This window comes from Trachurus trachurus (assembly GCF_905171665.1).
Source record: "Trachurus trachurus genome assembly, chromosome: 16".
NCBI classification, from domain to species: Eukaryota; Metazoa; Chordata; class Actinopteri; order Carangiformes; family Carangidae; genus Trachurus; species Trachurus trachurus.
In genome coordinates, this window is record NC_139902.1 from 34,654,967 (window position 1) to 34,682,850 (window position 27,884).

At 40.5% G+C, this 27,884-nt stretch overlaps 2 protein-coding genes across 2 annotated transcripts in view; both read left to right on the plus strand.

Moving 5' to 3' along the window:
- LOC310999017 (immunoglobulin superfamily DCC subclass member 3) lies at positions 1-27,267 on the plus strand (the record flags this gene model as incomplete). The annotated part of the gene is made up of 14 exons (XM_083989310.1): positions 1-58; positions 9,204-9,509; positions 10,550-10,694; positions 11,617-11,747; positions 12,361-12,498; positions 13,234-13,392; positions 21,067-21,232; positions 22,119-22,375; positions 23,307-23,471; positions 24,218-24,406; positions 25,077-25,184; positions 25,278-25,398; positions 26,064-26,163; positions 27,190-27,267. The coding sequence occupies 14 exons, from the start codon at positions 1-3 to the stop codon at positions 27,265-27,267; spliced, it is 2,121 nt and encodes a 706-aa protein (XP_083845436.1).
- The window catches only part of pmvk (phosphomevalonate kinase), a gene marked incomplete at its 5' end in the record, with an annotated part of 187,148 nt that overhangs the window by 3,829 nt on the left and 155,435 nt on the right, over positions 1-27,884 (plus strand). The window lies entirely within an intron of this gene.

Genomic DNA, 27,884 nt, shown 5'->3' on the forward strand with positions numbered 1-27,884 from the left:
ATGACGATAAAGATGACGATGACGATGATGCTGATGATGATGCTGCTCTGCTGCTCAGGTCTGTTCATTCATTCATTTATTACTGAAGCTTTTATTGTGAAGGGGAAGACAATGATGATGATGAGCTGTTAGAGATGAAGAACAGTGATGATGTTGTTAGTTTTAATGGTGAAATGTGATGACACACACACACACACACTCTCCATATTCATCAGCCTCATTTGCATACAGCAGACAGACTGTGTGTGTGTGTGTGTGTGTGTGTGTGTGTGTGTGTGTGTGTGTGTGTGTGTGTGTGTGTGTGTGTGTGTGTGTGTGTGTGTGTGTGTGTGTGTGTGTGTTCTGCTCTTGAACTTGATGAAACCCTCTCCAGTGTGTTTGAGCTTTCAGTCAGCAGAGGTCAGAGGTCAGACCCTAACCCTTATTTCTTGTCAAAATGTCTCAGTTTTTGTCAAAACTAATCTCTTTCCACTTCAAATAAGACTCATCACCTAAAAATGAACTTGTTTTTGGATCATTTTCACTTTCATTTTTACAAAGTTTCACTTGAAATAAGTAGAAAAATCTGCCAGTGAAAGTAAGTTTTTTGTGCTTGTAATAAGGAAGAAAAACTTGCTCCATCAGATTTTTGTAAAAAAAAAAAAAAAATGTAAAAAAAAAATGCTTGAAAGAAGTAAAAATTGTCTAAAAACAAGCTGCTTTCTACGTGATTTTACATATAATGACTTTAGTTTCGACTAGAAATGAGACATCTTGACTAGAAATAGGCCTAAGACAAATATTCTTGGAAAGATTTTGAGTCTGGAGGAGAACTCACTGCTGCACTGCAAAAACTCAAAATCTTTCCAAGAATATTTGTCTTATTTCTGGTCAAAATGTGTCATTTCTTGTCAAAACTAATCTCATTCTACTTAAAATAAGACTCATCACATAAAAAGTTGCTTGTTTTTAGATCATTTTCACTTGTTTCAAGCAGATTTTCACTTGAAATAAGTAGAAAAATCTGCCAGTGAAAGCAAGTTTTTTGCGTTTGTAGGCTAATAAGAAGTATTGAGTTTTTGTCCTGTGATGGGGGGGGGTTCTGTGATGGGGGGTTAGGGGGGGGTTGTGTTGGGGGGTGAGGTTCAGGTTCACGGTCAGAGTCGGGCGTGCGACAATGCTCCTCAGAGAGAGGGAGGGCTGCTCTCATGACCTCATGACCTTTAGGAGCTGAGAGGGAGGGGGGAGGAGGGGGGGCATGAAGGATTTAGGGGTCAGGGTTTTGAGATGGAGGGGTGTAGGGGGGGGGGGTATCTGTCTGCTCCAGTGTTTTAATTCAGCCCCTCCCCCTTTTATATGTGACGAGGACGCAGATGGGAGACGAGAGGTTTTAATCCTGAACCGGTTCCTCAGACCTGAACTCTGACGGTCGAGATGATAGAAACCTTCAAGATAAACCTTCAACTTAAACCTAAACTTTCAAGATAAATCTTCAACTTAAACCTTCAAGATAAACCTTCAAGATAGGCCTTTATGTTAAAACTAAACCTTCAAGATAGGCATTCATGATAAACCTAAATCTTCATGTTAAACCTTCAAGTTAAACCTTCATGATAAACCTTCATGTTAAACCTTCATGTTAAACCTTCATGATAAACCTTCATGTTAAACCTTTATGATAAACCTTCAAGTTAAACCTTCATGTTAAACCTTCATGATAAACCTTCATGTTAAATCTTCATGATAAACCTTCATGTTAAACCTTCATGTTAAACCTTCATGTTAAACCTTTATGATAAACCTTCAAGTTAAACCTTCATGTTAAACCTTCAAGTTAAACCTTCATGTTAAACCTTCATGTTAAACCTTCATGTTAAACCTTCATGTTAAACCTTTATGATAAACCTTCAAGTTAAACCTTCATGTTAAACCTTCATGATAAACCTTCATGTTAAATCTTCATGATAAACCTTCAAGTTAAACCTTCATGTTAAACCTTCATGTTAAACCTTCATGATAAACCTTCATGTTAAACCTTTATGATAAACCTTCAAGTTAAACCTTCATGTTAAACCTTCATGATAAACCTTCATGTTAAACCTTCATGATAAACCTTCAAGTTAAACCTTCATGATAAACCTTCATGTTAAACCTTCATGTTAAACCTTCATGATAAACCTTCATGTTAAACCTTCATGTTAAACCTTCATGTTAAACCTTCATGATAAACCTTCATGTTAAACCTTCATGATAAACCTTCAAGTTAAACCTTCATGTTAAACCTTCATGATAAACCTTCATGTTAAACCTTCATGTTAAACCTTCAAGTTAAACCTTCATGATAAACCTTCAAGTTAAACCTTCATGTTAAACCTTCATGATAAACCTTCAAGTTAAACCTTCAAGTTAAACCTTCATGATAAACCTTTATGATAAACCTTCATGTTAAACCTTCATGATAAACCTTTATGATAAACCTTCATGTTAAACCTTCATGATAAACCTTTATGATAAACCTTCATGTTAAACCTTTATGATAAACCTTCATGTCAACCTTCATGTTAAACCTTCATGATAAACCTTCATGTTAAACCTTCATGTTAAACCTTCAAGTTAAACCTTCATGTTAAACCTTTATGATAAACCTTCAAGTTAAACCTTCATGTTAAACCTTCATGATAAACCTTCATGTTAAACCGTCATGTTAAACCTTCAAGTTAAACCTTCATGTTAAACCTTCATGATAAACCTTCATGTTAAACCTTCATGATAAACCTTCAAGTTAAACCTTCATGTTAAACCTTCATGATAAACCTTTATGATAAACCTTTATGATAAACCTTCATGTTAAACCTTCATGATAAACCTTCAAGTTAAACCTTCATGTTAAACCTTCATGATAAACCTTCATGTTAAACCTTCATGATAAACCTTCAAGTTAAACCTTCATGTTAAACCTTCATGATAAACCTTCAAGTTAAACCTTCATGTTAAACCTTCATGATAAACCTTCATGTTAAACCTTCATGATAAACCTTCAAGTTAAACCTTCATGTTAAACCTTCATGATAAACCTTCATGTTAAACCTTCATGATAAACCTTCAAGTTAAACCTTCATGTTAAACCTTCATGATAAACCTTTATGATAAACCTTCAAGTTAAAGCTTCATGATAAACCTTTATGATAAACCTTCATGTTAAACCTTCATGATAAACCTTTATGATAAACCTTCAAGTTAAACCTTCATGATAAACCTTTATGATAAACCTTCATGTTAAACCTTTATGATAAACCTTCATGTCAACCTTCATGTTAAACCTTTATGATAAACCTTCATGTCAACCTTCATGTTAAACCTTTATGATAAACCTTCATGTTAAACCTAATTGTTAGAGAATCTGAAGCACACCCATCCTCCAAAATGATTGAAACTAGGTGCTGGACCACAAAGAAGAATGAATCAAACATTGAGAAATGGAGTCTGAACACTAGATTAGGTTCATGTTATCAGACAGATGACGAAGGGTCTGAAACGTAACGTGTGGTGACACATTAAAACATTTGGGAGCTGAATCTGGTGTACAGACTCTATTTCTCAGTTCTTGAACCCTTAATGTTAGACTTTGTGTCCTCATGTCCTTATTAGGGATCAGGACCAAATTCTGTAATTTTATTGGTACCGACCAAGTAGCCTACCCACAGTAATCCCAAGTATCGATTGAGGAGAGTCTGGCTCTCTGTCTATCACAAACTCCACTTGACTTTATTAGAGTCCCTGTAGAAGAGCCAGTTGGTTTACAGCAGAAAACAGTCAAACAAACACAACATGTAAGACGTATACGTGTCCCATAAAGAGACTTCAAGCGTCACTAAAAACAAGAAACACATTAACAACAGAGCTGTCTCAACGGGCCGGGCTGAACCGACCGGACCGGAAAATATATACAAATATACAGATGACTCTGGTCCAGTCAGGCCTCAGGCTTCCTCTTCTGTTGGTCGTGTTTGGACAGAGAGTTCATGCCAGTTGAGTCGGACCGTGTCGGGTCTGGGCTTCAACACCAGACCACACGGTGGGTTTGGGTTTTAACGTTCAGGCCTGTTGAGAACTGTTCTGTCTGTTAACACCTGGTTTTCTCTGGGCAACAAACTGAATGGAAGGAAACTGGACCGGGGTTTGTCTAGGAAGACGTTTCACGAAGACATCATTCTTTTCTTTCAGCTCGTTCTGGACCTGTACTGGGCAGAACTTTTTTATTGTGTGTTGTCCAACAACTGTTGTGTGATTGGTCAGAAATTTGAAGTTCTGCACCACCACCCAGACTAACACTTTTCTCTGTTCAGGTTTTTATGAGGCCAGTTTTAACTCATGTGGTTCTGATTGGTCTCCATGGAGACAGGCCTGAACTGGGACGTTACAGAACTTTCTGTAGGTTGATCGTTCGTTTATCTTATCTTTATAGGGGTAGGATTAGATAAGTTTATACTTCCTACTCCTTTTCGCTCATGTAAACTGCGTTGCTTATGAGGTGTTACTTTTTTGTGTATACATTTTTGCAGCATGGTACAAATACCATATCACAAAACCACAATAGGCTATCATATCACAATATCACAATATATACAATAATATACCGTAGCTTAGCTTCGGTAGGAAAGAGCAAGGAGTAGTAGTAAAATTAAGTGCGTGTAATCGACAAAGGTGTCGTATAGCGCGTTAAGATTCATTAAAGTGCATCTGTTATGAAGTGCTATATATTTTTATTTTAAAGTGCATCTGCATCTGTAATAAAGTGTGGTTCAGTGTTGGTTCAGTTCTGGTTGGGTCCAGAGACCGAGTTCTGGTTCAGACGGAGGAGGTCGTAGGAAACAAGTCTCAGAATCCGGTTCTGAGGTGAAAGTCGGTTCGTGTTTGTTGTGACCCGGTTCAGAACCGTTCAGGTCCAGGTTTCTACGGTCCTGACTGATGAAGATGGCGGTCCTAAATGATGACGATGGCGGTCCTGGTCAAAGGAGATGTGTCTATGTGAAGTCGGTGTGACGTCGGTGTGAAGTCGGAGCAGCTGCAGGACGGCGCGTGGTGGTTTTGGTGTTTTGGGGATTTGGGGGTCTGTTGTTGTGTCTGGGTCGGACTTTTGTTGTCATTATTGTTGTCATTCAGACTATAGGAGGTGGTGGAGGTCTGATGGGGGGCCGGGGGGGGTCTGAGGGTCTAAGGGTCGGATGGGGGTGGGGGTAGTGGGGGGGTCTGAGGTTTTTTTGGGGGGATCGGGGGTCCAGACGTCACGGGGAGTTCCTGCTGCCGTCCCTCGTCTCTTTGTCTCCTCCCACAGACCAGAGACCAGCTGGGACCAGGACAAGATGGAGGACGGGGGGGTGGAGGGGGTGAGGGGTGAGGGGGGGTCGGTGGTGACAATGTCGTCTGGTGATGTCGTCAGGGAGGGGGGAGGGGGGAGGGGGGGGAGCCTGGGAAAGTCACCTCCAAGTTCAAGTTGAGACGAGGACAACGAGGCGTTCACTGACCTTTGTCTGCGTTTTAATTTTAATGTCCCCAAAGCTTCTGTCACCGCAAAGAGACCGAGACCTGGACTTGGTCTCCTGGTCCTGGTCCTGGACTTGGTCTCCTGGTCTCCTGGTCCTGGTTTTCATTTTCATTTATTATTTATTTGTCGAGGACAGTGCACATTAATGAACAGTTTAACGCCATGGCGTCTTGTACCGGATTTGGCTCACAGCTAGTTTCCGTCCGTAGTCCTCACATTAAAAAACAGACAGACATACCACAGATCACAGATAATAGTAATAATAATAACAATGGAAAAAAAGAAGAAAGCAGGTAGCAGTGCCATGCAGCTGAATGTTGCATGGCACTGCTACCTGCATAAACATAATAGGATACAGAATGTTAGACAGAAAGACAGATAACAATCTGCATAAATATGCGAGGATAGAGAATAATAGCAGCAATTAACCCTGGTGCTGGTATCCTGGTCCTGGTCCTGGTTCTGGTCCTGGTCCTGGTCTCCTGGTCCTGGTCCTGGTCCTGGTCCTGGTCCTGGTCCTTTTTTATCTTTTCTCCTCACTCAAAGTGAAGCAGTCGGCCATTGTTTAAAGACTTAATTTACCCAGAATTCATTGAAGCTTTGAACTCAGTGGTTGTGTAACTCCTTCCTCCTCTTCTCCACATAGTGAACTCTGTAGTGACTCACTGGTTGTTTCTCACATTCTCTGTTATAAAGTGTTTTCTTGTCTGTAACAACATCTCCGTCCTGGGTGAGGGATCCCTCCTCTGTTGCTCACCCTGAGGTTTCTCCTGGTTTTCCCTGTTAAAAGGGTTTTCCATGGAGTTTTTCCTCAGTGGATGTGAGGGTCTAAGGACAGAGGATGTTGTTATGATGGGATGTAAAGCCCTTTGAGACAAACTGGTGGTAGAAACGGGCTATACTAATAAAACTGCCTTGCCTTGCCTTAAAGGCAGAAACACTTTCACAACTCCACCACACAGTTAATTACGTGTTATGTCACGTAATTAAAACCTTTCCATTTTGTGGTGAATTGTGGGAAACAACGAGTCACTAGATGGTGAATATCAATAATGACTAGAGGAGTCACTATATAGAGAGTAGAGAGGGAGTTAGGACACAGACGATGTCCCTGAGAACTGGACCTGGACCTGGTCTAAACCTGGACCAGGTCTAGACCTGGACCTGGTCTAAACCGGGTCCTGGTCCTGTTTGTCTCTTCCTGTCTCTATGAATGGAGTCTGTGCCGGGACTCAGAGGTCAGAGGTCAACATCTCCTCTCCCGTCTGTTTGTAGACTCCTTCAGTGTGAGTGTGTGTGTGAGTGTGAGTGTCGGGGGCGGGGCCTCTTTAACAGACCCGTCAGTCAAACTCCATCAGCTGATTTAATGTGTCATGGTTGACCTCCGTCTCCCATGATGCTTTGCAGCCCTTCTGTCTGTCAGAGACCAGCTCCATCTCCTCCTTTATTAGACTAATAATAAAAACACAGACCAGACCAGAGCAGCTGGTCCTCCACCCTGAGCCAGACCACATCAGTCCAGACCAGACCATGTCACAGTCTGACCCAGTCCCGATTTAGACCCAGTTCTGACCCAGATATTTCAAAAACTGGAAGTAAAAGATCCACCTATGTATATGTGTACATAGCCAGAAGCTCAATAAATTCCTCGTTGGATACTCCCATTTTTTGTATGTTGTAAGAAACAAACATTTGATGTGATTTGAGTACAGATTATTGCAGCACAAAGAAAACTTTTATTTTGTAGGAAAACAGAAACAGCTGTGTGTGCATGGCGCATGTTATTCAGCGGACGTGAGGACTTCCATTGAAAGTGGAGCCTTTGCTTTCTTATTTTGCACTCTCACACCAGGCATCAACCTACCTCAGTCTTGGAGCCTGAATCTGGTGGTTGTTGCCTGGGATCAAAACTCCCAGTCCGCCCTGCTGGTTCTGGTCCTAGTCCTCTAGCAAGACACACACATTGATGAGACATTTGATTGATATCTAGAGAATGCATTTCCTGAAGGAAATACGTGTGAATGCTGAAAGCTGAAAGCTGAAGGCCATTACTGAAGCAATGCTGAATGACCTGAAGAAATTGTTGAAACGATGTTGAAAAGGCTGACGCTAAAGCTGAAACATAAAACCTGGAAGCTGAGAGATGAATGCCCTTTAAAGGGGTAAAAGCAGGAGGAATGTTTACAGAGGTAGAAATGCTGCATCTTTAAGTGAAACAGTTGAAGATTTCAAAGAGTTGAAATCTGCAGGTAACCTGAAAGTAAAGAAAACTGAACCAGTGCTAATATAGCTGAAGTAATGGCTGAACATTGATTAAAAAGTAGAACTTGTAAGAAGGAGGCCTGTAATAACTGTCAATTATGTAATAATATTGGCCATTTTAAGTGTAATTCAGCCAATAACGTAATAACTTGACAATAATGTAATTAAATGTTTGAGTCAATAACGTAATAACTTTTTTTTACTTGTTAAAAAACTTTTGACAGTTGTTACATTACATTTTCAAAGGGTTTTTTAATACTAGGCCAATCACGTAATAACTTTTTTGCCAAAAATGTAATAAGTTATTACATTTATTGGACTAGTTAAAAAAACTACTGACACTGTAATAACCAGTTATGTTACATTTTCAAAGGGTTTTTTAATACTAGGCCAATAACGTAATACATTTATTACGTTACTGGCTTTTTTACATTTAAAATGGTCAAAATTATGACGTTATTGGCCGTTATTACGTTTTGGGTTGATACAAGGCTGATTTTGTATCAGAATTTCTACTTGAATTGTTGAAGATTTGTATGAAGAAATTGAAAAGCCGAAGTTATACTCAAATATATTTAAAACTTACAACTTGGAAACATTGTTGAACCATTAGGCTACTAATATAGATGGAACAATATCTGAGTAGACTTCGGCTTTTCAATTTCTTCGTACAAATCTTCAACAATTCAAGTAGAAATTCTGATACAAAATCAGCCTTGTAGCAACCCAAAACGTAATAAATGGCCAATAATGTAATAATAACTGCTAATAACGTCATAATTTTGACCATTTTAAATGTAATAAAGCCAGTAACATAATAAACGTATCACGTTATTGGCCTAGTATTAAACAACCCTTTGAAAATGTAACGTAATAACTGGTTATTAATGTCAAAAGATTTTTAACTAGTCGAATAATGTATTAAGCAGCCAATAATGTAATAACTTATTACATTTTTGGCAAAAAAAAAAAAGTTATTACGTTATTGGCCTAGTATTAAAAAACCCTTTGAAAATGTAATGTAACAACTGTCAAAAGTTTTCTAACGAGTAAAAAAAAGTTATTACATTATTGGCTGTATTACACTTAAAATGGCCAATATTATTACATAATTGACCGTTATTACAGGCCTCCTTCTTACAAGTTCTACTTTTTAATCAATGTTCAGCCTTTGCTTCAGCTATACTAGCACTGGTTCATCAGTTTTCTTTACTTTCAGGTTACCTGCAGATTTCAACTCTTTGAATTCTTCAACTGTTTCACTTAAAGATGCAGGATTTCTACCTCTTTTTTAACATTCCTGCTGCTTTTACCCCTTTAAACAAAGTTATTACGTTATTGGCTGAATTACACTTGAAATGGCCAATATTATGACATGATTGAAAGGTTATTGTGTCTTTCCCGTGTCTCCCCCCAGGAGTGGGCGGAGCCTCGGAGCTGGCCTTCCTGAAGGAGCCCGGTGACGTCATCGCGGTGCGGGACCGGCCGCTGCTGCTGGACTGTCAGGTGGAGGGGGAGGGGCCCATCTCCATCACCTGGAGGCGCAACGGCGTTCCCGTGGCGACGGGCGCCAGGGCGACGGTGCTCGGCAACGGGACGCTGCTCATCAGGAACTTCTCCAAGAGACGAGAGCAGAACGAGACCGACGCCGGAGAGTACGACTGCGCCGCTACGAACCGCTACGGACGCCTGGTCAGCCGCAAGGTCCGCGTGCAGCTGGCCTGTAAGTACTAATACACACTCTATATACACTAGTACTACACTAGTACTACACTCTAATACTCTAATACACACTAGTACTACACTCTATACACACTAGAACTACACTCTGATACACACCAGTACATACGAAGAACACAATTTCACACAATACAACAATCACAGCTTAATACACTGCAAAAACTCCAAATCTTTCCAAGAATATTTGTCTCATTTCTATTCAAACTAATCTCTTTCCACTTAAAATAAGACTCATCACCTAAAAATCAACTTGTTTTTAGATCATTTTCACTTGTTTCAAACTAATTTTCACTTGAAATAAGTAGAAAAATCTGCCAGTGAAAGCAAGTTTTTTGTGTTTGTAATAAGGAAGAAAAACTTGCTCCACTATCAGATTTTTCTACTTATTTCAAGTGAAAATCTGCTTGAAAGAAGTAAAAAGTGTCTAAAAACAAGCTGCTTTTTATGTATAATTATATATGTATATATGTATAAATCTACTTATTTTAGGTAGAATGAGATTTGTTTTGACTAAAAATGACATTTTGACTAGAAATAAGACAAATATTCTTGGTAAGATTTTGAGTTTTTGCAGTGTATAAACGTATTTCATAGAGGCTACTGCAACAATACACAAAAACAATATGCATTAAAACCTCAACAAATAACTTCAAATGTCTAAATTCTAACCGTTTACGACGAGGGCATGACGCCATGTTTTGATGCTGTCATGACGTCAAGTCGGAAAGTCGGAGCTCTGATATGATACCCGAGTTTCAGACCTGTAACTTCCGAGTTTGGTGCCATTCAATTAGTTTAGTTCATTAGTTTATTAAAGGGACAGTTTGCAATTACATTAATCATTTGCAGGAAAAAAAATGAAGAGATGGTTGCACCAGATTTAGCTCACAGCTCATTTCCATCTGTAGTCAATTTTTCCAACTTTGAACTCGTTTTTTCCGACTTCCGAGTTGTTTTGAGTGCAGCATAACACACACATGTCATCATCATCATCACAGCATCTCCTCTCCTCTCCTCTCCCAGCTCTTCCTAAGTTCCTCTCCCACCCCGAGTCGGTTGCCGTGGACGAAGGGGGCGTGGCCAGACTCACCTGCCAGGTGAACGGCATCCCAGAGGCCGACATCACCTGGCAGAGAGACCGGCTGCTGCTGAGCACCGACGACCCCAGGTGAGTCGCCGTGGCAACATCCTCCTCCTGTACCTCCCTCTCATAGATATAGATACTGACTAGATGTATACCGCCTTCTGCTTCTCAGCGTACGTCAACACGGCGGCCATCTTGGTCAGGGGTTTCTGACCATAGACCAGAGCGGCATTTTTATGCAAAGGAGAATGACTGATGCATCCTGGGTAATTTAGGGGCAGCGCCCGGCATCCCTCCATTGAAAAGTTCAGCCTAACTGGCTTCTTGACAAACTAACTAACAAAAAGTTGTCTATTAACAGGCTGTTTACAGACAACACTGAGCCAAAACCTCCCGGTGATTCCACCAAATACGTGTAGATGTCTGGGTCAGACATTTCTGGCCACTGTGTGGGGTCATTGATCACTGTGGGAGGCTAAAGGAGCATACCGTAGATTCATTCATTGTAGTTTTTCAAGACAGCATGAACGGTGGGTTTCAAAGAGGGTGTCAAAATAATTATGAGACATAGTGGTACAAAAGAAACACAAAATAAAACATTCAAATTGATTGTTAGTTAGTCTACGCTCCATCAAAACACAAAAACCCACTGAGTGCAATGTAAAAATGCCGGGCACTGCCCCTAAATTATCCAGGATGCATCAGTCATTCTCATTTGCATAAAAATGCCACTCTGGTCTATCAGAAATGTGTGTCTGACATTTGTAATAAACCAAACAGCTTGAGAATCGGTTGAACATTCGGTGAGTTGTGGTGATGTTAATGGTTGATAGACCTCTAGTGCAGGAAGTAGACACGGCTTCCCCCTCACCAAGATGGCCGCCGCGTTGATGTATTCCACTCAATAGAGCTGCCTGGGAACATCTAGTCAGTATACTGTATCTATGCCTCCCTCTGAGGCCGCGTCGTCATGGAGATAACCTCTGTGTGTGTGTGTGTGTGTCAGGTACACGCTGCTTCCTAACGGCGTGCTGCAGATCACCGGCGTCCGACGGACCGACGCCGGCTCGTTCCGCTGCGTCGCATCCAACATCGCTAACACCCGCTACAGCCAGGAGGCCCAGCTGTCCGTCACAGGTAAGGCCACGCCCACTCTGATAGGCCACGCCCACTCTGGTAGGACACGCCCACTCTGGTAGGACACGCCCCCCCCCCCCAGTGTTAGTGATGAGCTCTGTCTCTTATGTTATGTTGTGTTTATTTATTTGATATGGACGTCACAGATACATTGAGACTGTTCCAGTGGACAGACCAGATACTTTTTGCTTGGGTGTGTTTAGCACATGTGCTAATTTTCAACACCAGTCCATATGATAGGCGGCTAATCTAAAAATACAGACCATAATATCAACAGTATGAGATAAAACCAAGTGCATGACACTACATCATGACAGTAGCAGACTAATCTAAAAACACAGACCAGATCAAGGAGAGGAGACTGAGCAACAGAAATCATGATCCAACAGTAAAAATAGTAACAATGAGAAAGTCCATATTTATATTTATACATGTGAACATTGTTGTGTTGCTTTTAATCCTCTGTTAAAGGAGTTTGTATCAGTCTGCAGGTTCAGGTGAGTGGGTAAAGTGTTCCATAGGTTAACTAACTAACCCCTGTTACTGAGAAGGCAGACTGTCCACGTGATCCAAACTGTCCAGATGATCCAGACTGTCCTTCTCTCTGGTCCAGTTGCAGGGTCCAGGATCTACCAGGAGCCCACCATCCTGTCTGGACCTCAGAACCTCACCATCAACATCCACCAGACCGCCATCTTGGAGTGCATCGCCACGGGCAACCCCCGCCCCATCGTGTCCTGGAGCCGCCTCGGTGAGGAACATCTATACACACACACTACACAACAACACAACAAACATCTATACACACACACGCTACAGGACGGTCTGGGACCAGTAAAGGGGCAATACAACAAACATGTATACACACAAACTACAGGACGGTTTGGGACCAGTAAAGGGGCAACACAACAAACATAAACAGAAAGATCTATTCTCCATTCAGCTGCTGTCAGAATATCTAAATATCCCAACAGGAGCTGAACGGAGAGCAGATCTCTTCCTTCTCTTTCTTTTTTTGAAGACAGTTGAATTTGTTGGAAATAAATAAGAAAAGAAAGAGAAAAAATATATATATACAGTATATATATGGACAGTGTGGAGTCGTGTTTGGGGGGATCAGCTCTGGATAAACTGTTTAAATGTTGACCAGGTGTTGTAGCTGGTGGTTTTATCTTCTATGGTGAATAGGTGAAGTTTTTACAGATGTGAGTGTTGCTTAGCAGCAGATGTGGGTGTTGCTTAGCAGCAGATTGTACCAGTGTTTCAGTGATGGAGTGAAGTTATGTTTTTGGGAATAGTTGTAAATAACCCGTAACGGGTAAAACATTAACATCATAACCCCACGGTTGGGTAGATGAAATAACCCAGAGGTTTCTAGTGTGTAGAAATGAGGATGAATGTTTACATTTCTCCTGTCTCCTAACCTATCTCCTACCTCCTACCTCCTACCTCCTAACCTCCTACCTCCTACCTCCTCTCCCCTCAGACGGCCGGTCCATCGGCGTGGAGGGGGTCCAGGTCCTGGGAACGGGGAACTTGATGATCTCCGATGCGACGCTGCAACATTCAGGAGTTTACGTGTGTTCAGCCAATCGGCCGGGGAGTCGGTCCAGGAGGACGGCGCTGGGCCGGCTGGTGGTGCAAGGTAACCACGGCAACCACAACAACACAACAACACAACAACAACACCACAACCTGTAGAACCTCTAGAACTGTTTCACTAAAGCTGCATTCACACCGGACCTTTTGTTTTTAGAACCAGCGACGAGTTTACATGTTGAGTTGATGCAAACGAGTGACTGAGCGTTTTATCGTCCAGACGAAAACTCGCTGGGTTCACACCTTCACTCTGTCACTCGAGCTGAGAAATCCCAACTCTCCGGCCGTCAGTCGCTCGTCGCTCAGCGCTGATTGGCTGCTGTGATCCCAGTGGTGCCGGTGTAAACAGTAGAGCTGCAACTAACGATCATTTTCATTGTCGATTAATCTTGCGATTATTTAAATGATTAATCTATTAGTTGTTTGGTCAATAAAATGTTAGAAAATGTTAAAAACATCAACCAGTGTTTCTCAAACCACCAGACGACATCGTCCTCAAATGTCTTGTTTTGTCCACAAACCAAAGAGAGACTCAGTTTATTGTCATAAAGGAACAAAGAAACCAGAAATATTCACATTGAAGAAGCTGCAATCAGAGAATCTGGAGCTTTTTTTCTTGTAGAAACGACTCAAACTGATTATTAGATTATTAAAATAGTTGACGATTAATTTAATAATTGATTATTGTTCGATTAATGGATTAATTGTTGCAGCTCTAGTAAACAGATACACATGGCAGTGGACATGACGTCATCAAAGTGAAAATGTGAGTCTGTGGCTCTGAGCCAAATTGACGAACGTCTGCCGCTGAGCCACGGAGCGTTTTTTTCAGAGCGATACGAGCAACAGCGACAAAAATAAAAAGGTGCGGTGTGAACGCAGCTTAAGGGAACCTTCAGACAGGGCTGAGGAACATGTAGCAGGATGAAGATGAAGATGAAGATGAAGACGAGGTTCAGGTTCAGGTTCAGGCAGAGACAGGAAGTGACGACTCTTTGGTCTTTGGTCCGTTTCTGGATTCGTCCTCCACGTTTACAGAACAGTGAATGTATTTCTGAAAACAAAAGCCGCCTCCTGATTGGTCGTTGGTTGATCTAAACCTTCACACGTTTCCCTCCAGTAGAGAAAGTCAAGATTCACCTGAAAACAATTCACCAACTCTGGACAGATTTAGAAGAAAAGGTCTCATGTAAATGTAAAGAAATCTACTTGAGATGTATTATGACGACGTGTTCAACCATTTACATGTAAAGACTGAGAGACAGTTCAACAGAACCATTATAATACATTTGATCGTTGATTTTAAATCGCCTTGAAACCCTTGGTTTTGATAGGAAATCTAGTAATTGGTTTAAGAATAATTTAAATGACAGATTAATTAGATTAATTAGACTAAAGGGGTTCCTCAAGGGTCCATTTTATCTTATTCACCCTTTATATTAACAATTTAGGCATTGGCATAAAGGCAAGGCAGTTTTATTAGTATAGCCAGTTGTTACCACCAGTTTGTCTCAAAGGGCTTTACATCCCATCATAACAACATCCTCCCTCAACTTGTTAGAAGAAATGAGAAACTGCTTGTTGATGTGAAGTAACACAACAATGTGAAGATCGAACAAGTAGCCTACACTGTAAAAACTCAAACTCTTACCAAGAATATTTGTCTTATTTCTAGTCCAAACTAATCTCATTCTACTTAAAATAAGACTCGTCACATAAAAAGCAGCTTGTTTTTAGACACTTTTTACTTCTTTCAAGCAGATTTTCACTTGAAATAAGTAGAAAAATCTGATAGTGGAGCAAGTTTTTCTTTCTTATTACAAACACAAAAAACTTACTTTCACTGGCAGATTTTTCTACTTATTTCAAGTGAAAATTAGTTTGAAACAAGTGAAAATGATCTAAAAACAGGTAGATTTTTAGGTGATGAGTCTTATTTAGGAATGCAATTCTTATTTAGTCCTGGCTGATTCATTTTCAGTTAGTTTATGCAAATTGTGTGAAACTAAAGATTAAACAATAGTTTATAGTAGCAGGTGGTTCCAAGCTGTGGCCAAAAATTGACATTTTGGAAAGTTCGCCTGAATATTTTGTAGTAAAATCTCAATAATTTTGTCCTGCTTCAATTAATCAGAATCAACCACTGCAGAGACAATGTTCACATGTTGTACAATGATTTTATAGAGAGTTTGAGATTCATCAGCATTATTCTAAAGGGCACTCATCAAAAATATGATTTTTTTTTTGCCGAATATTGATTTTATAAAAAAAAATTCTGTGTGTCATCTTCATTTACTCTTCACCAGTAACAGATATACTGAAATTTACACATCTCAGCAATTCCTCAATTTTTTCCCTTTACTATGACACCAAAAGTATTCAAATAGACCTTGTGGTTGCAGAGATATACTCATTTTATTATGGATATGCAATTTTCGAGAAAAGGCCTAAAAAATAGGCTGGTTTGAGATTAGTTTTGACAAGAAATAAGACAAATATTCTTGGAAAGACTTGAGAAAAACTGTAATAGAGGGAAGTTCAGGTCTGAACTCCCTCTTTGTGTTTTCACTGATTGTTTGTTTTGTCTGCACGCACTCCGGCTGCAGCTCAGAGTGTGTGTGTGTGTGTGTGTGTTGGGGGTTGAGGGGGGGTCAGGGGGGGTCAGAGGTCAGAGGTCACACAGGCTCATTGTGTGTGTGTTTCCCAGACTCTTCCCTTCATTAGAATATGGATTAGCATGTGAAGAGTCCCACTTCACAAAGAGGACTTTATCCAGACCAGGGCCCGTCTGTCACACACACACACACACACACACACACACACACACACACACACACACACACACACACACACACACACACACACACACACACACACACACACACACACACACACACACATCTGTTAGACAATCAGCTGGTTTCATCTCATTAAAGTTCATTATTTATTTCATCATCGTCCTCCACCCAGACACAGAGAGAGAAGTTTTTATTTAAACATTTTACACAACATTTCCTCACATATGGCTTCCTATAATAACTGAGTGACAGGATGTTTAGTGATATAAGTTACAATTCACATAGATAATTAAATAAATAACATCATAAAGTAGTAGTAGCAATAATTAATAAAAATAGATGAATAAAAATAAAATTTAAAAAACGTGAAATGGGGAAAAATTAAAATAGGAATGAAATACTAAGAGCACACTGTAAAAACTCAAAATCTTTCCAAGAATATTTGTCTTATTTCTTTCAAAACTAATCTCTTTCCACTTAAAATAAGACTCATCACCTAAAAATTAACTTGTTTTTAGATCATTTTCACTTGAAATAAGTAGAAAAATCTGCCAGTGAAAGTAAGTTTTTTGTGTTTGTAATAAGCAAGAAAAACTTGCTCCACTGTCAGATTTTTCTACTTATTTCAAGTGAAAATCTGCTTGAAAGAAGTAAAAAGTGTCTAAAAACAAGCTGCTTTTAATGTGATGAGTCTTATTTTTAGTATAAAGAGATTATCACATTATCACATCACAATATTTTTGACTAGAAATGACATTTTAACTAGAAATAAGACAAATATTCTTGGTAAGATTTTGAGTTTTTGCAGTGTAAAAATAAATAGATAAAATAATTAAATTAATAAGTTACTTATAATAAGTAGAATGACAGAAACAGATGTGAGACAGAAGAAGCTGAGTTGTTGTATATTGAATTTAAACACAGAGTCTCAACACATGAACTGATGAAGGTGAAACGTCTTCTAGACTAATAACCAAGTCCAGTTGCTTTACATTTAAAACTCCTTGAGATAAACTATGACCTGGATGAATGAGAATATTCACAGGCTCATAGAGTCTAAGATGAAACCAGACAGAGGAACTAAGAGCCCCGAGGACCGAGGACCGAGGACCGAGGACCGAGTGTCCAAAGGGACGGACATGAACATTTTAAAACTTTTCTTCTGGTTCAGTCACGTTGTTTCACATCGTCTCCATGATCTGAATCTAGAGCAGATTCAAGTCAAGTCAAGAAATGTATTTCCATATTACAGTAACAAGTGATAGGAATGTGTCTTGGTTTGCTCTCAGATACAAACACCACGATAAGAAATACAGACTGGCAGAAGACAATATATAATATATTACAGTGTAAGGACAGAACCCAGCAGCATCATGTTCAGCATAGGTGCAAAGTGCACAGTGCTCAATGTAAATTCAAGAGAAATGGGACAAACATAGTCTGCCCTACAAAGGCAAAGTGCAGTATCTGCATTTTTTCAATTTTTATTTTTATGTTTTTTTGACCAATCAAAGTGTAAAGGTATATTCTCTTCAATCAGGTAGAATTTGATATTGGTTCTGCTAAAATTTCCAGAGTTATTGGGCTTTTTATTTTGCTGTCCATCCAAAAAAGGGTTAAAAGCACTGTGAAACCAAGGCAACGTGCAGTATCTGCAAAGAGTATTGTACTCCCTACATCCCATAATTTACTCTATAACTCCATTGGAGTAAAACCAAGGCAACGTGCCGTATCAGCCATAAAACGGTCAAAACTGGTCAGAAAGACAAACTACAAAACACATTTAATTCAGTCCACCTTTATCTAGTATCGTTTTAAATATATCTGAGTCGACTTCAGACTTTCAATTATTTCTTCATACTGATCTTCAACAATTAAAGTCATTTCCATCCATTTCACACAGCCTCCTTCTTACATGTTTTAGTTTTACTCTTCAGATATTGTTTCATATTTTCAAGATTGATTCAACAATTCATTCAGCTCATTCAGCTTCCAGCTTTCAGCATTCACACGTATTTCTATTAAGGAAATGCATTCTGGAAATGCAGGAGATGCAATATCTATCTCGTTGCTTTTAAATCACCTTGAAACCCTTGGTTTTGATAAGAAATCTAGTAATGGTTTAAGAATGATTTAAATGACAGATTAATTAGATTAATTAGACTAAAGAGGTTCCTCAAGGGTCCATTTCTTATTCACCCTTTATATTAACAATTTAGGCATAGGCATAGACAAGGCAGTTTTATTAGTATAGCCCATTGTTACCACCAGTTTGTCTCAAAGGGCTTTACATCCCATAATAACAACATCCTCCCTCAACTTGTTAGAAGAAATGAGGAACTGCTTGTTGATGTGAAGTAACACAACGATGTGAAGATCGAACAACTGCACTGCAAAAACTCTAATATCTTACTAAGAATATTTGTCTTATTTCTAGTCAAAACAAATCTCATTCTACTTAAAATAAGACTCATCACATAAAAAGCAGCTTGTTTTTAGACACTTTTTACTTCTTTCAAGCAGATTTTCACTTGAAATAAGTAGAAAAATCTGATAGTGGAGCAAGTTTTTCTTCCTTATTACAAACACAAAAAACTTGCTTTCACTGGCAGATTTTTCTACTTATTTCAAGTGAAAATTAGTTTGAAACAAGTGAAAATGATCTAAAAACAAGTTCATTTTTAGGTGATGAGTCTTATTTTAAGTGGAAAGAGTTTAGTTTTGACTAGAAATGAGACATTTTAACAAGAAATAAGACAAATATTCTTGGAAAGACTAGAGAAAAACTGTAATAGAGGGAAGTTCAGGTCTGAACTCCCTCATTGATCATCTATCTCTCCGTCTGTTTGCATTCTGGAAATGCAGGAAATGCATCTAACTAGCTGATAAACTGTAAACACTTATTAACTTGTTTTCAGTCATAACCACATGAACATGAACTTCAACCGTGTGTGTGTGTGTGTGTGTGCTCTGCTCTTGAACTTGATGAGGTTCAGTGTGTGAAAGGTCGAAGGTCGTCTCTCTTCACAAATCAACTTTATTCAGTGTTAATGCCCCTTTACCCCCTCCTGCCCCCCCCCCTCCATTGATAAATGGCTCCTATTCACCCCCACCCCCTCCTCTGTGACCTCTGACCCCCCCTCCTTTGCATGTAGAGGAGAAGGGGGCGGAGCTTCAGGGGTTATTTGAGGTAACAGAGACACGAGTGTATGATGTCGTCGCTCTGTCGCCGTGGAGACTGAGGCGAGACAGCACCTGTCTGTCTGACGGGGGGGGGGGGGGGTCAGAGGTCAGAGAGGAGGCAGATACACACACACACACACACACACAGATGAGTTCAAGTTCATGTTCACACGTCAGAGTTCAGATTCAGTCTACACACTGCAAAAACTCAACATCTTTCCAAGAATATTTGTCTTATTTCTTGTCAAAATGTCTCATTTCTAGTCAAAACTAAACTCTTTCTACTTAAAATAAAACGCATCACCTAAAAATGAACTTGTTTTTAGATCATTTTCACTTGTTTCAAACTAATTTTCACTTGAAATAAGTAGAAAAATCTGCCAGTGAAAGCAAGTTTTTTGTGTTTGTAATAAGAAAGAAAAACTTGCTCCACTATCAGATTTTTCTACTTATTTCAAGTGAAAATCTGCTTGAAAGAAGTAAAAAGTGTCTAAAAACAAGCTGCTTTTAATGTGATGAGTCTTATTTTAAGTAGAATGAGATTAGTTTTGACTAGAAATAAGACAAATATTCTTGGTAAGATTTAGAGTTTTTGCAGTGAAGGAAACTGTGAGTGAGTGTGAGCCTCTGCTGCTCTCTGCTGGCGACTCTCTGTCCAACAGCTGAAGATGAATATGAGGTTAATGATGTGATGATATAAACTTTATCACAGTAATAACTTTATTTATTAATAACTTCATTATTATTTATCAATATTTTTATTATGTATTAGTAACTTGTATCAATAACGTGATTGAACCATGAAATAATTGTCAGAAAATTCAATTTTTTTTTTAAATTGGACCCTTTATTGGACCTTCTGACAAAAAATATATATATAATTCCAGAAAAAATAAATTGCATATCAGATTTGCATAGAAAATGACCTTACATACCTGCTGTATCTAATTTCATACACACATTTTCATCAATTCAGTAACTATTCCTATTGAAGTTTCAGTAACAAGTTTTAACTTTTTCAAAATTGGCAAAAATATCCATGAGAAAACACATTTGGGTCCCTGGCTGACAGCGGCCATATTGGATGGAATAACTGCCCCTGGTGGATCATCTGGTCATTACATGTATCTGGTTGTAGACAGATTATATACATGAGGTTTGTCACAGTGAGGATGTATAAAGGTCTGAAAAACTCAGATTTGATACAAATGGCGACATAGGGTTGATAACTTGATTATGATTTACCAACAATTTAATTATTTATTAATAACGATAATAACAATTAATTATTATTTATTAATAACTTTATTATAATTTTTACTAATTATATCATTTATCAATAACTGTTATTTAATATCTTGTATCAATAACTTGAATATGATTTATCAATAACTTAATTATTTAATAGCAAATCATTTATCAATAACTTGTTTCTTGTTTATTAATAACTTCATTATTATTTATTACAAATTGTATTATTTATCAATAACTATTATTTAACTTGTATCAATAACTTTAATATTTATCAATAACTTGATTGTTATTTCGTTGTGTTACATGTTTGTTTGTTTGTTTGTTTGTTTGTTTGTTTGTTTGTTTGTTTGTTTGTTTGTTTGTTTGATTGATTTAGTATCAGGTTGAGTTTCCGATCGGTGATCAATAAGTCAAATAAATCTATAAATCTATATAAATAGGCCTATAATAAGTTAAATAAGCTGGTCTTGTGTCCTGTGTGTCAGCTCCTCCAGAGTTCGTGCAGTGGCCTCAGTCCCTCTCCCGTCCACCAGGGGGCAGCGCCGTCTTCAGCTGCACCGCGTCCGGCGTCCCCGAGCCGCACCTCATCTGGCTGAAGAACGGCAAGCTGCTGTCGCCCGGCAACAACCTCAAGCTCACCAACGGCAACACGTAAGACTGAGACCGTCGTCATGGTGACACTGCACTGCAAAAAACTCTACGTCTTTCCAAGAATATTTGTCTTATTTCTTGTCAAAATGTCTAATTTCTAGTCAAAACTAATCTCTTTTCACTTAAAATAAGACTCATTACCTAAAAATGAACTTGTTTTTAGATCATTTTCACTTGTTTCAAACTAATTTTCACTTGAAATAAGTAGAAAAATCTGCCAGTGAAAGCAAGTTTTTTGTGTTTGTAACAAGAAAGAAAAACTTGCTCCACTATCAGATTTTTCTACTTATTTCAAGTGAAAATCTGCTTGAAAGAAGTAAAAAGTGTCGGTAACACTTTACAATAAGGGTCCCTTAATTAATGTTAGTTAATACATTATTAAGCATTAATATATAAACTAGGCTAATGTGTTATTTAATGCTGAGTAATGTATACATAATGATAACTCATTACATTATTCAACTTTTATATTTATTAACTAACTAGTAAACATTAATTAACTGCTTACTAATAGGCTACATTAATGAATGTGTTTCCTAATCCTAAGTAATACATAATAATGATTGTTAATATATCTGTAAACAGTTAATTCATGCTTAATAATGTACTAACTAACGTTAATTAAGGGACCCTTATTGTAAAGTGTTACCAAAGTGTCTAAAAACAAGCTGCTTTTTAATGTGATGAGTCTTATTTTTTAAGTAGCCTATAATTAGATTTATTTTGACAAGAAATTAGACATTTTGACTAGAAATAAGACAAATATTCTTGGTCAGATATTCTAGTGTTTGCAGTGCACCTCGTAGAAGCCCCGTTAGCCCCGTGTCTAACGTGTCTAACGTGTCTAACGTGTCTAACGTGTCTAACCCCCCCCCCTCCCCCTCAGGACGCTGGCCATCACGCGCATCGCGGCGGAGGACGAGGCCATCTACCAGTGCATCGCCGAGAACAGCGCCGGCACCAACCAGGCCAGCGCCCGGCTGGCGCTCAGCGAGGGGGCGGAGCTTCCCGAGGCCCCCACCGGCCTCGTCGCCACGCCAACCGCCACCACCGCCGCCGGCATCACGCTGACCTGGGACCAGCCGCCGCCGCACGCCGCCAACAACATCATCGGATACGTGCTGCACATACGACGGCTGGGAGGTGAGACCACCGGACTGGATCAAGCCGGACTGGACCGGACTGGACTAGACTGGACCGGACTGGACCGGACCGGACTGGACCGGACTGGACCGGAATAGACCGGACCGGACTGGACCGGACTGGACCGGAATAGATCAGACCGGACTGGACCGGACTGGACCGGAATAGACTGGACCGGACTGGACTAGAGATTAGATTAGAGGCCTTTATTGCCACTGCATTAATATAGAATGACTACATCAGACCGGACTGGACCGGACCGGACTGACGGACTGTTTTTACAATATCTTGCTACAAGCTATTATTTTTCAAAATTATTGCCTCAGCCCATATTGAACCACAGACAGCTGTTATTTTAACAGTTTTAACCATGTAACATTTCATTTCATTTCTTTAGGTGAATGAATGAATGAATGAATGAATGAATGAATGAATGAATGAATGAATGAAAATGTGTTTATTTCGGTCAGGTCATTCAAAATTAAAAGTCCAACAGAAAACATCAGTTCAACTAGAAAAGAGCCCAACTGAAAAGGCATCAGGCTGAAGCTATCGCTTATTTTCACCTACTTACACTTCTTACATGATCAACTTATTCAGATCACATCATTCAAAACATCATTCAAAATCAAACAGAAATCATATCGTTTTGCACAAAATCCCAAACATAATTCCATAATAGTGTCATCTACGTCAACCACATCTCTCATATTTATCAAATACCTTATTCTTAAACAAACGTTTGAATTCATAAATTGACTCCATATATTTAGATATTTAGATCTCCATTAGCTTTGGCTAAGGCCATGGCTATTCTTCCTGGAGTCTACCTTCACAGATTAACTGTCCATTGCAGTCGATAATTACAGAAACACATGACCCCTGACCTTTAACCCCTGACCCCTGACCTCTGACCTGTGTGTGTCCTCAGAGCCAGACAGTGCGGAGCTGCAAGAGGCCGTCAGTAAAACCACCTTCAGACACGAGTTCTCCAACCTGGACGCGGCCACCACCTACTCCATCTACCTGAAGGCCTACTCCGCCCTGGGGGGCAGCCAGCAGTCAGCCGCCATCACCGTGACAACGCTGGGGGGAGGTGGGTAGCTCGCTCTCTCTGTCTTTCTTTCTTTTGAACTTTATTGCCTTTATGCACATTAACAGGCAATTAACATCACAAAGGAAAACAAATCAGAACATCTTGAGATTGGGACTCATCTGTCACACAAATAGCACTGTAAAGGGTATTGCACGTATTTTATCTGGTTCTGTATTCCAAAAAAGGGATATTTTTAGTGTATAAGAGTCTTAAGCGATATAATCAGTAACTGGGGTCCACCTTCTCATAAAAACAGGTACTTTTACCTGTATTTGGGCCGTCATATATTCCATCATGTAGTTCCATAGTTTGACTCCAGCTACAGAGATGCACATCTGTTTTAAAGTCTTCCGAGCAAACGGGTGTTTAAAATGTAACTTTGTTCTTCATCCTCTGATCTGATAACAAACTATTGTTGTATACTTTCTGGCAATATTCTATTTTTTGCGTTATACATTACAGCCAGTGTTTGTGTTTCTACTAAGTCTCGGAATTTCAGTATTCCTGACTTAATAAACAATCTGTTAGTGTGTTCTCTGTATCCTGCATTATGAATAATTCTTACTGCCTTTTTCTGTAACATAACCAGTGGTCTTATGCTTGTGCAGTATGTATGGCCCCAAACTTCCACACAGTAGCAAAAATAAGGCAAAATAAGAGAACAACACAGTAGTTTCATTACATTACAATTCAATACAAGTTTTACCTTCAATTGAATCCCTGTGTCTCCGTGTCTCCCCCCCCAGTCCCCAGCCCCCCCAACTTCTTCACCAAGGTGCTGAACCAGACGGCCATGCAGGTTTACTGGGAGCTGCCCAGCAGACCAGGCAGCCTGGAGGGCTTCAGACTGGAGTACCGCGGGGTCTCCCACCCAGACGTCCAGGGGCTGGAGAGCTTCCCCGCACACATCAACACACACACCATCTCACACCTCGGTCAGTACACACATCAACACACACACCGTCTCACACCTCGGTCAGTACACACATCAACACACACACCATCTCACACCTCGGTCAGTTCAACACAACAACACACACACCGTCTCACACCTCGGTCAGTACACACATCAACACACACACCGTCTCACACCTCGGTCAGTTCAACACAACAACACACACATCAACACACACATCAACACACAACAACACACACACCATCTCACACCTCGGTCAGTTCAACACAACACAACAACAACGCAACAAAACTAAACTAGTATTTATGTTCAGAAGACAAGGCAGTTTTATCTGTATAGCCCGTTGTTACCACCAGTTCATCTCAAAGGGCTTTACATCCCATCATCAACAGAGAGAAACATGGAAATGTTAACAACAGCTGAAGGAGGTTATAGGATATTATATTTATTTGGTTATGTTTGGTTATTTGGTTTATTTATTTGGTTCATAGGAAGAGAGAGCAGACCGGTCTAACAGATGAAGACGTCAGTAACAACAGCAGCAGCCCGTGTTATGAATATTGATGATAGATGATAGAATATTGATGATAGATTATAGATGATAGAGTATTGATGATAGATGATAGAATATAGATTATAGATTATAGAGTATTGATTATAGATGATCTGCTGTCGGTCCCTTCCTGTAGAACCGGCGGCCGTCTATGAGATCCAGCTGGTGGCGTTCAACGGGAACGGGGACGGTCCGTCCAACCGCCGCCTGGTGTCTCTGTCTGAGGGAGGAAGCACCGCAGAAGGTACGACCTCTGACCCCTGACCTCTAATGACCTCTGACCTCTCTGACCTTTATGATGTATGTATGCATAAATAAATATTTCTGTGTGTGTCAGGTCTGGGCTGTAACTGCGAGCAGGCCGACGGCTCGGTGTCGACGCTGCTGGTGGGAGTTCACAGCGGCTTCGCCTGCGTCCTCTGCTGCTTCATCTTCGTCCTGCTGGGATACCGACGCAGGTCAGACCGGCCTCATCTTCATCACCTTCATCTTCATCTTCACCTTCATCTTCATCAATACCACTAGCTGCGTTTCCATCTTCAGAAATTTCGAAGTCCAGTTGCTGTTTCCAGATGTTTCCATTGAAAGGTGTTTTGTGAATGAGCCGTAACTCTGGTAAAAGTCTAGTCTCACAATCGATATCGATATAAGTTGTGAGCTGCACATTCACCACGCTATGAGATAATAACACAACGTTACCACACAGAGTTGTTGTAGAGGGAAATACATGCAAACCGCTGATGCACGTTGCCTTCAGGGACAGTTTTTCATCATCAGTCTCTGTATTTCCCTCTAAAACAACTCTGTGTGGTAACGTTGTGTTATTATCTCATAGCGTGGTGAATGTGCAGCTCACAACTTGTCCACCAGAGCGTTGTGGAGTTGTTGGATTGTGTATTTGATGAGTTTGATGAGGGAAACCAAGAAATCCCATAATGAGCCTCCGTAGCGTAGCTCTGAGCAGCTCACGGCTCTGCTCCTCCGTTCTAAAAACAGCTTGCACCGACAATTAAAGGTAACGAACCTACTGCTATGACTATAGGGATTATGGTGATGGGCCAGTTTGACAAAATGTTGAACTATCCCTTTAACACATCTTCCTCCTCCTCTGTCCTGTCTCCAGTCTGTTCTGCAGGAAGGCTGCCAGCTGGGAGACTCCGCCCACCCTCAACGCCGTCAGAGCTGCTAAAGGTCACACAGCGGAGAACATCGAGCTCAGCCAGGTGAGAACCAGTGTCTTAGTTTTAGTCTGGTTCACGCTGTTTGTTCTGTCTCGTCAAGATTCAGTCCATTAAAGGACAATTCCAGTCAGATTCACCTCAGGCTGTATGTTCCTAACATTTCAGGTCTAACAGAAGGAATCTGAAGGTTAGGCGTAGTAGAAATGAACACCCGAACTCCCCCTGTCTGGCCAACGCCAGCCTAGGATGTGGCGGGAGCAAGGGGCAAGGCACGGGCCGACGCGTTAGGGTTAGGGCAGCGATGAATGGGAGCAGATTGAAGTTCTGCTGCTTAGGCTGTTTCCATCCCTCAAAGCCACAGACAGCGTCAGATGGAGACTCAAACATGCAGCCAGAAGTTTATTTACTTCAACAAGCCGACATGTTTGTAAAACTAGATCTAATTCAAAGTCTGGCGGAGTCGAGACCCAAGTTGACGCTCGGTGTGTTCAGGTGCAGTGGGAAGCTCCCGTTTGTGTTGACGCTCGGTGTGCTCAGGTGCAGTGGGAAGCTCCCGTTTGTGTTGACGCTCGGTGTGTTCAGGTGCAGTGGGAAGCTCCCGTTGGTGTTGACGCTCGGTGTGTTCAGGTGCAGTGGGAAGCTCCCGTTTGTGTTGACGCTCGGTGTGTTCAGGTGCAGTGGGAAGCTCCCGTTGGTGTCAGAAACACAGGAATATCAACTCTGGACTTGCTTCAAGTAAATAAACTTCTGGCTGCATGTTTGAGTCTCCATCTGACGCTGTCTGTGGCTTTGAGGGATGGAAACAGCCTAAGCAGCAGAACTTCAATCCGCTCCCATTCATCGTTGCCGTGGCGATGCGGGGACAGACCATAACTACCACAAAACAGGAGACATTAAACTGAAAACCTTCAGATTCCTTCTGTTAGACCTGAAATGTTAGGAACATACAGCCTGAGCAGAATTTCTAACTCTATTTAAACCCAGTTGATGTGATAGAATTATCACCTCTACTGGTCAAACATGTTTATTATCTCATTATTATATAACACCTGTCTGCTCCGCCCACAGAGGTGTGACTCCGCCCCCCCTCCTCCTCCGCTGATGGTCGTGGTGGAACAGGCTCCGCCCACCAGGCCCACGGGATAAAACACAACCCCCCCCCCCCCCCCCCCGAGGCCCCTCCTCTCTGCTGACAGCCTTATTCTATTACACCCACTTAGCCTTTAACGTGATGAAGATGATGATGATGATAAATGATGATGATGATGATGATGATGATGATGATGATGATGATGATGATGATGATGATGATGAAGATGAAGATGATGATGATGATGTCACAGGGACCGGTCCAGACTGAAACCAAAGCTGAGTCCTGATTGGACTTCAATTAAAGACAGCATCTGGTTTGTTTTCCCCTGTGGCGTTTCCCCGGTCCTTATAGGTCTGTCGTTACCATGACTACCGACCGACCGGGGCGTCGCTGTAGAAACCAAAACCTTTTTCTCCTTCCGTTTTAGTTTTATTTTGTAAAAGTTTTTGAGTCGCCGTCACCGACGCCGACGCCGACGACGAGGCCTTGAGCCGGTCTGACCAGAGCCAAAGGAAGATTTAGTCTGGTCAGCCGGCGCCTGCTTTAACCTTTAACCTGGAGCCTTCAGTGTCACAGAAACACTGCACAAACTCTACGTCTGTCCAAGAATATTTGTCTCATTTCTTGTCAAAATTAAACTAATCTCTCTCCACTTAAAATAAGACTCATC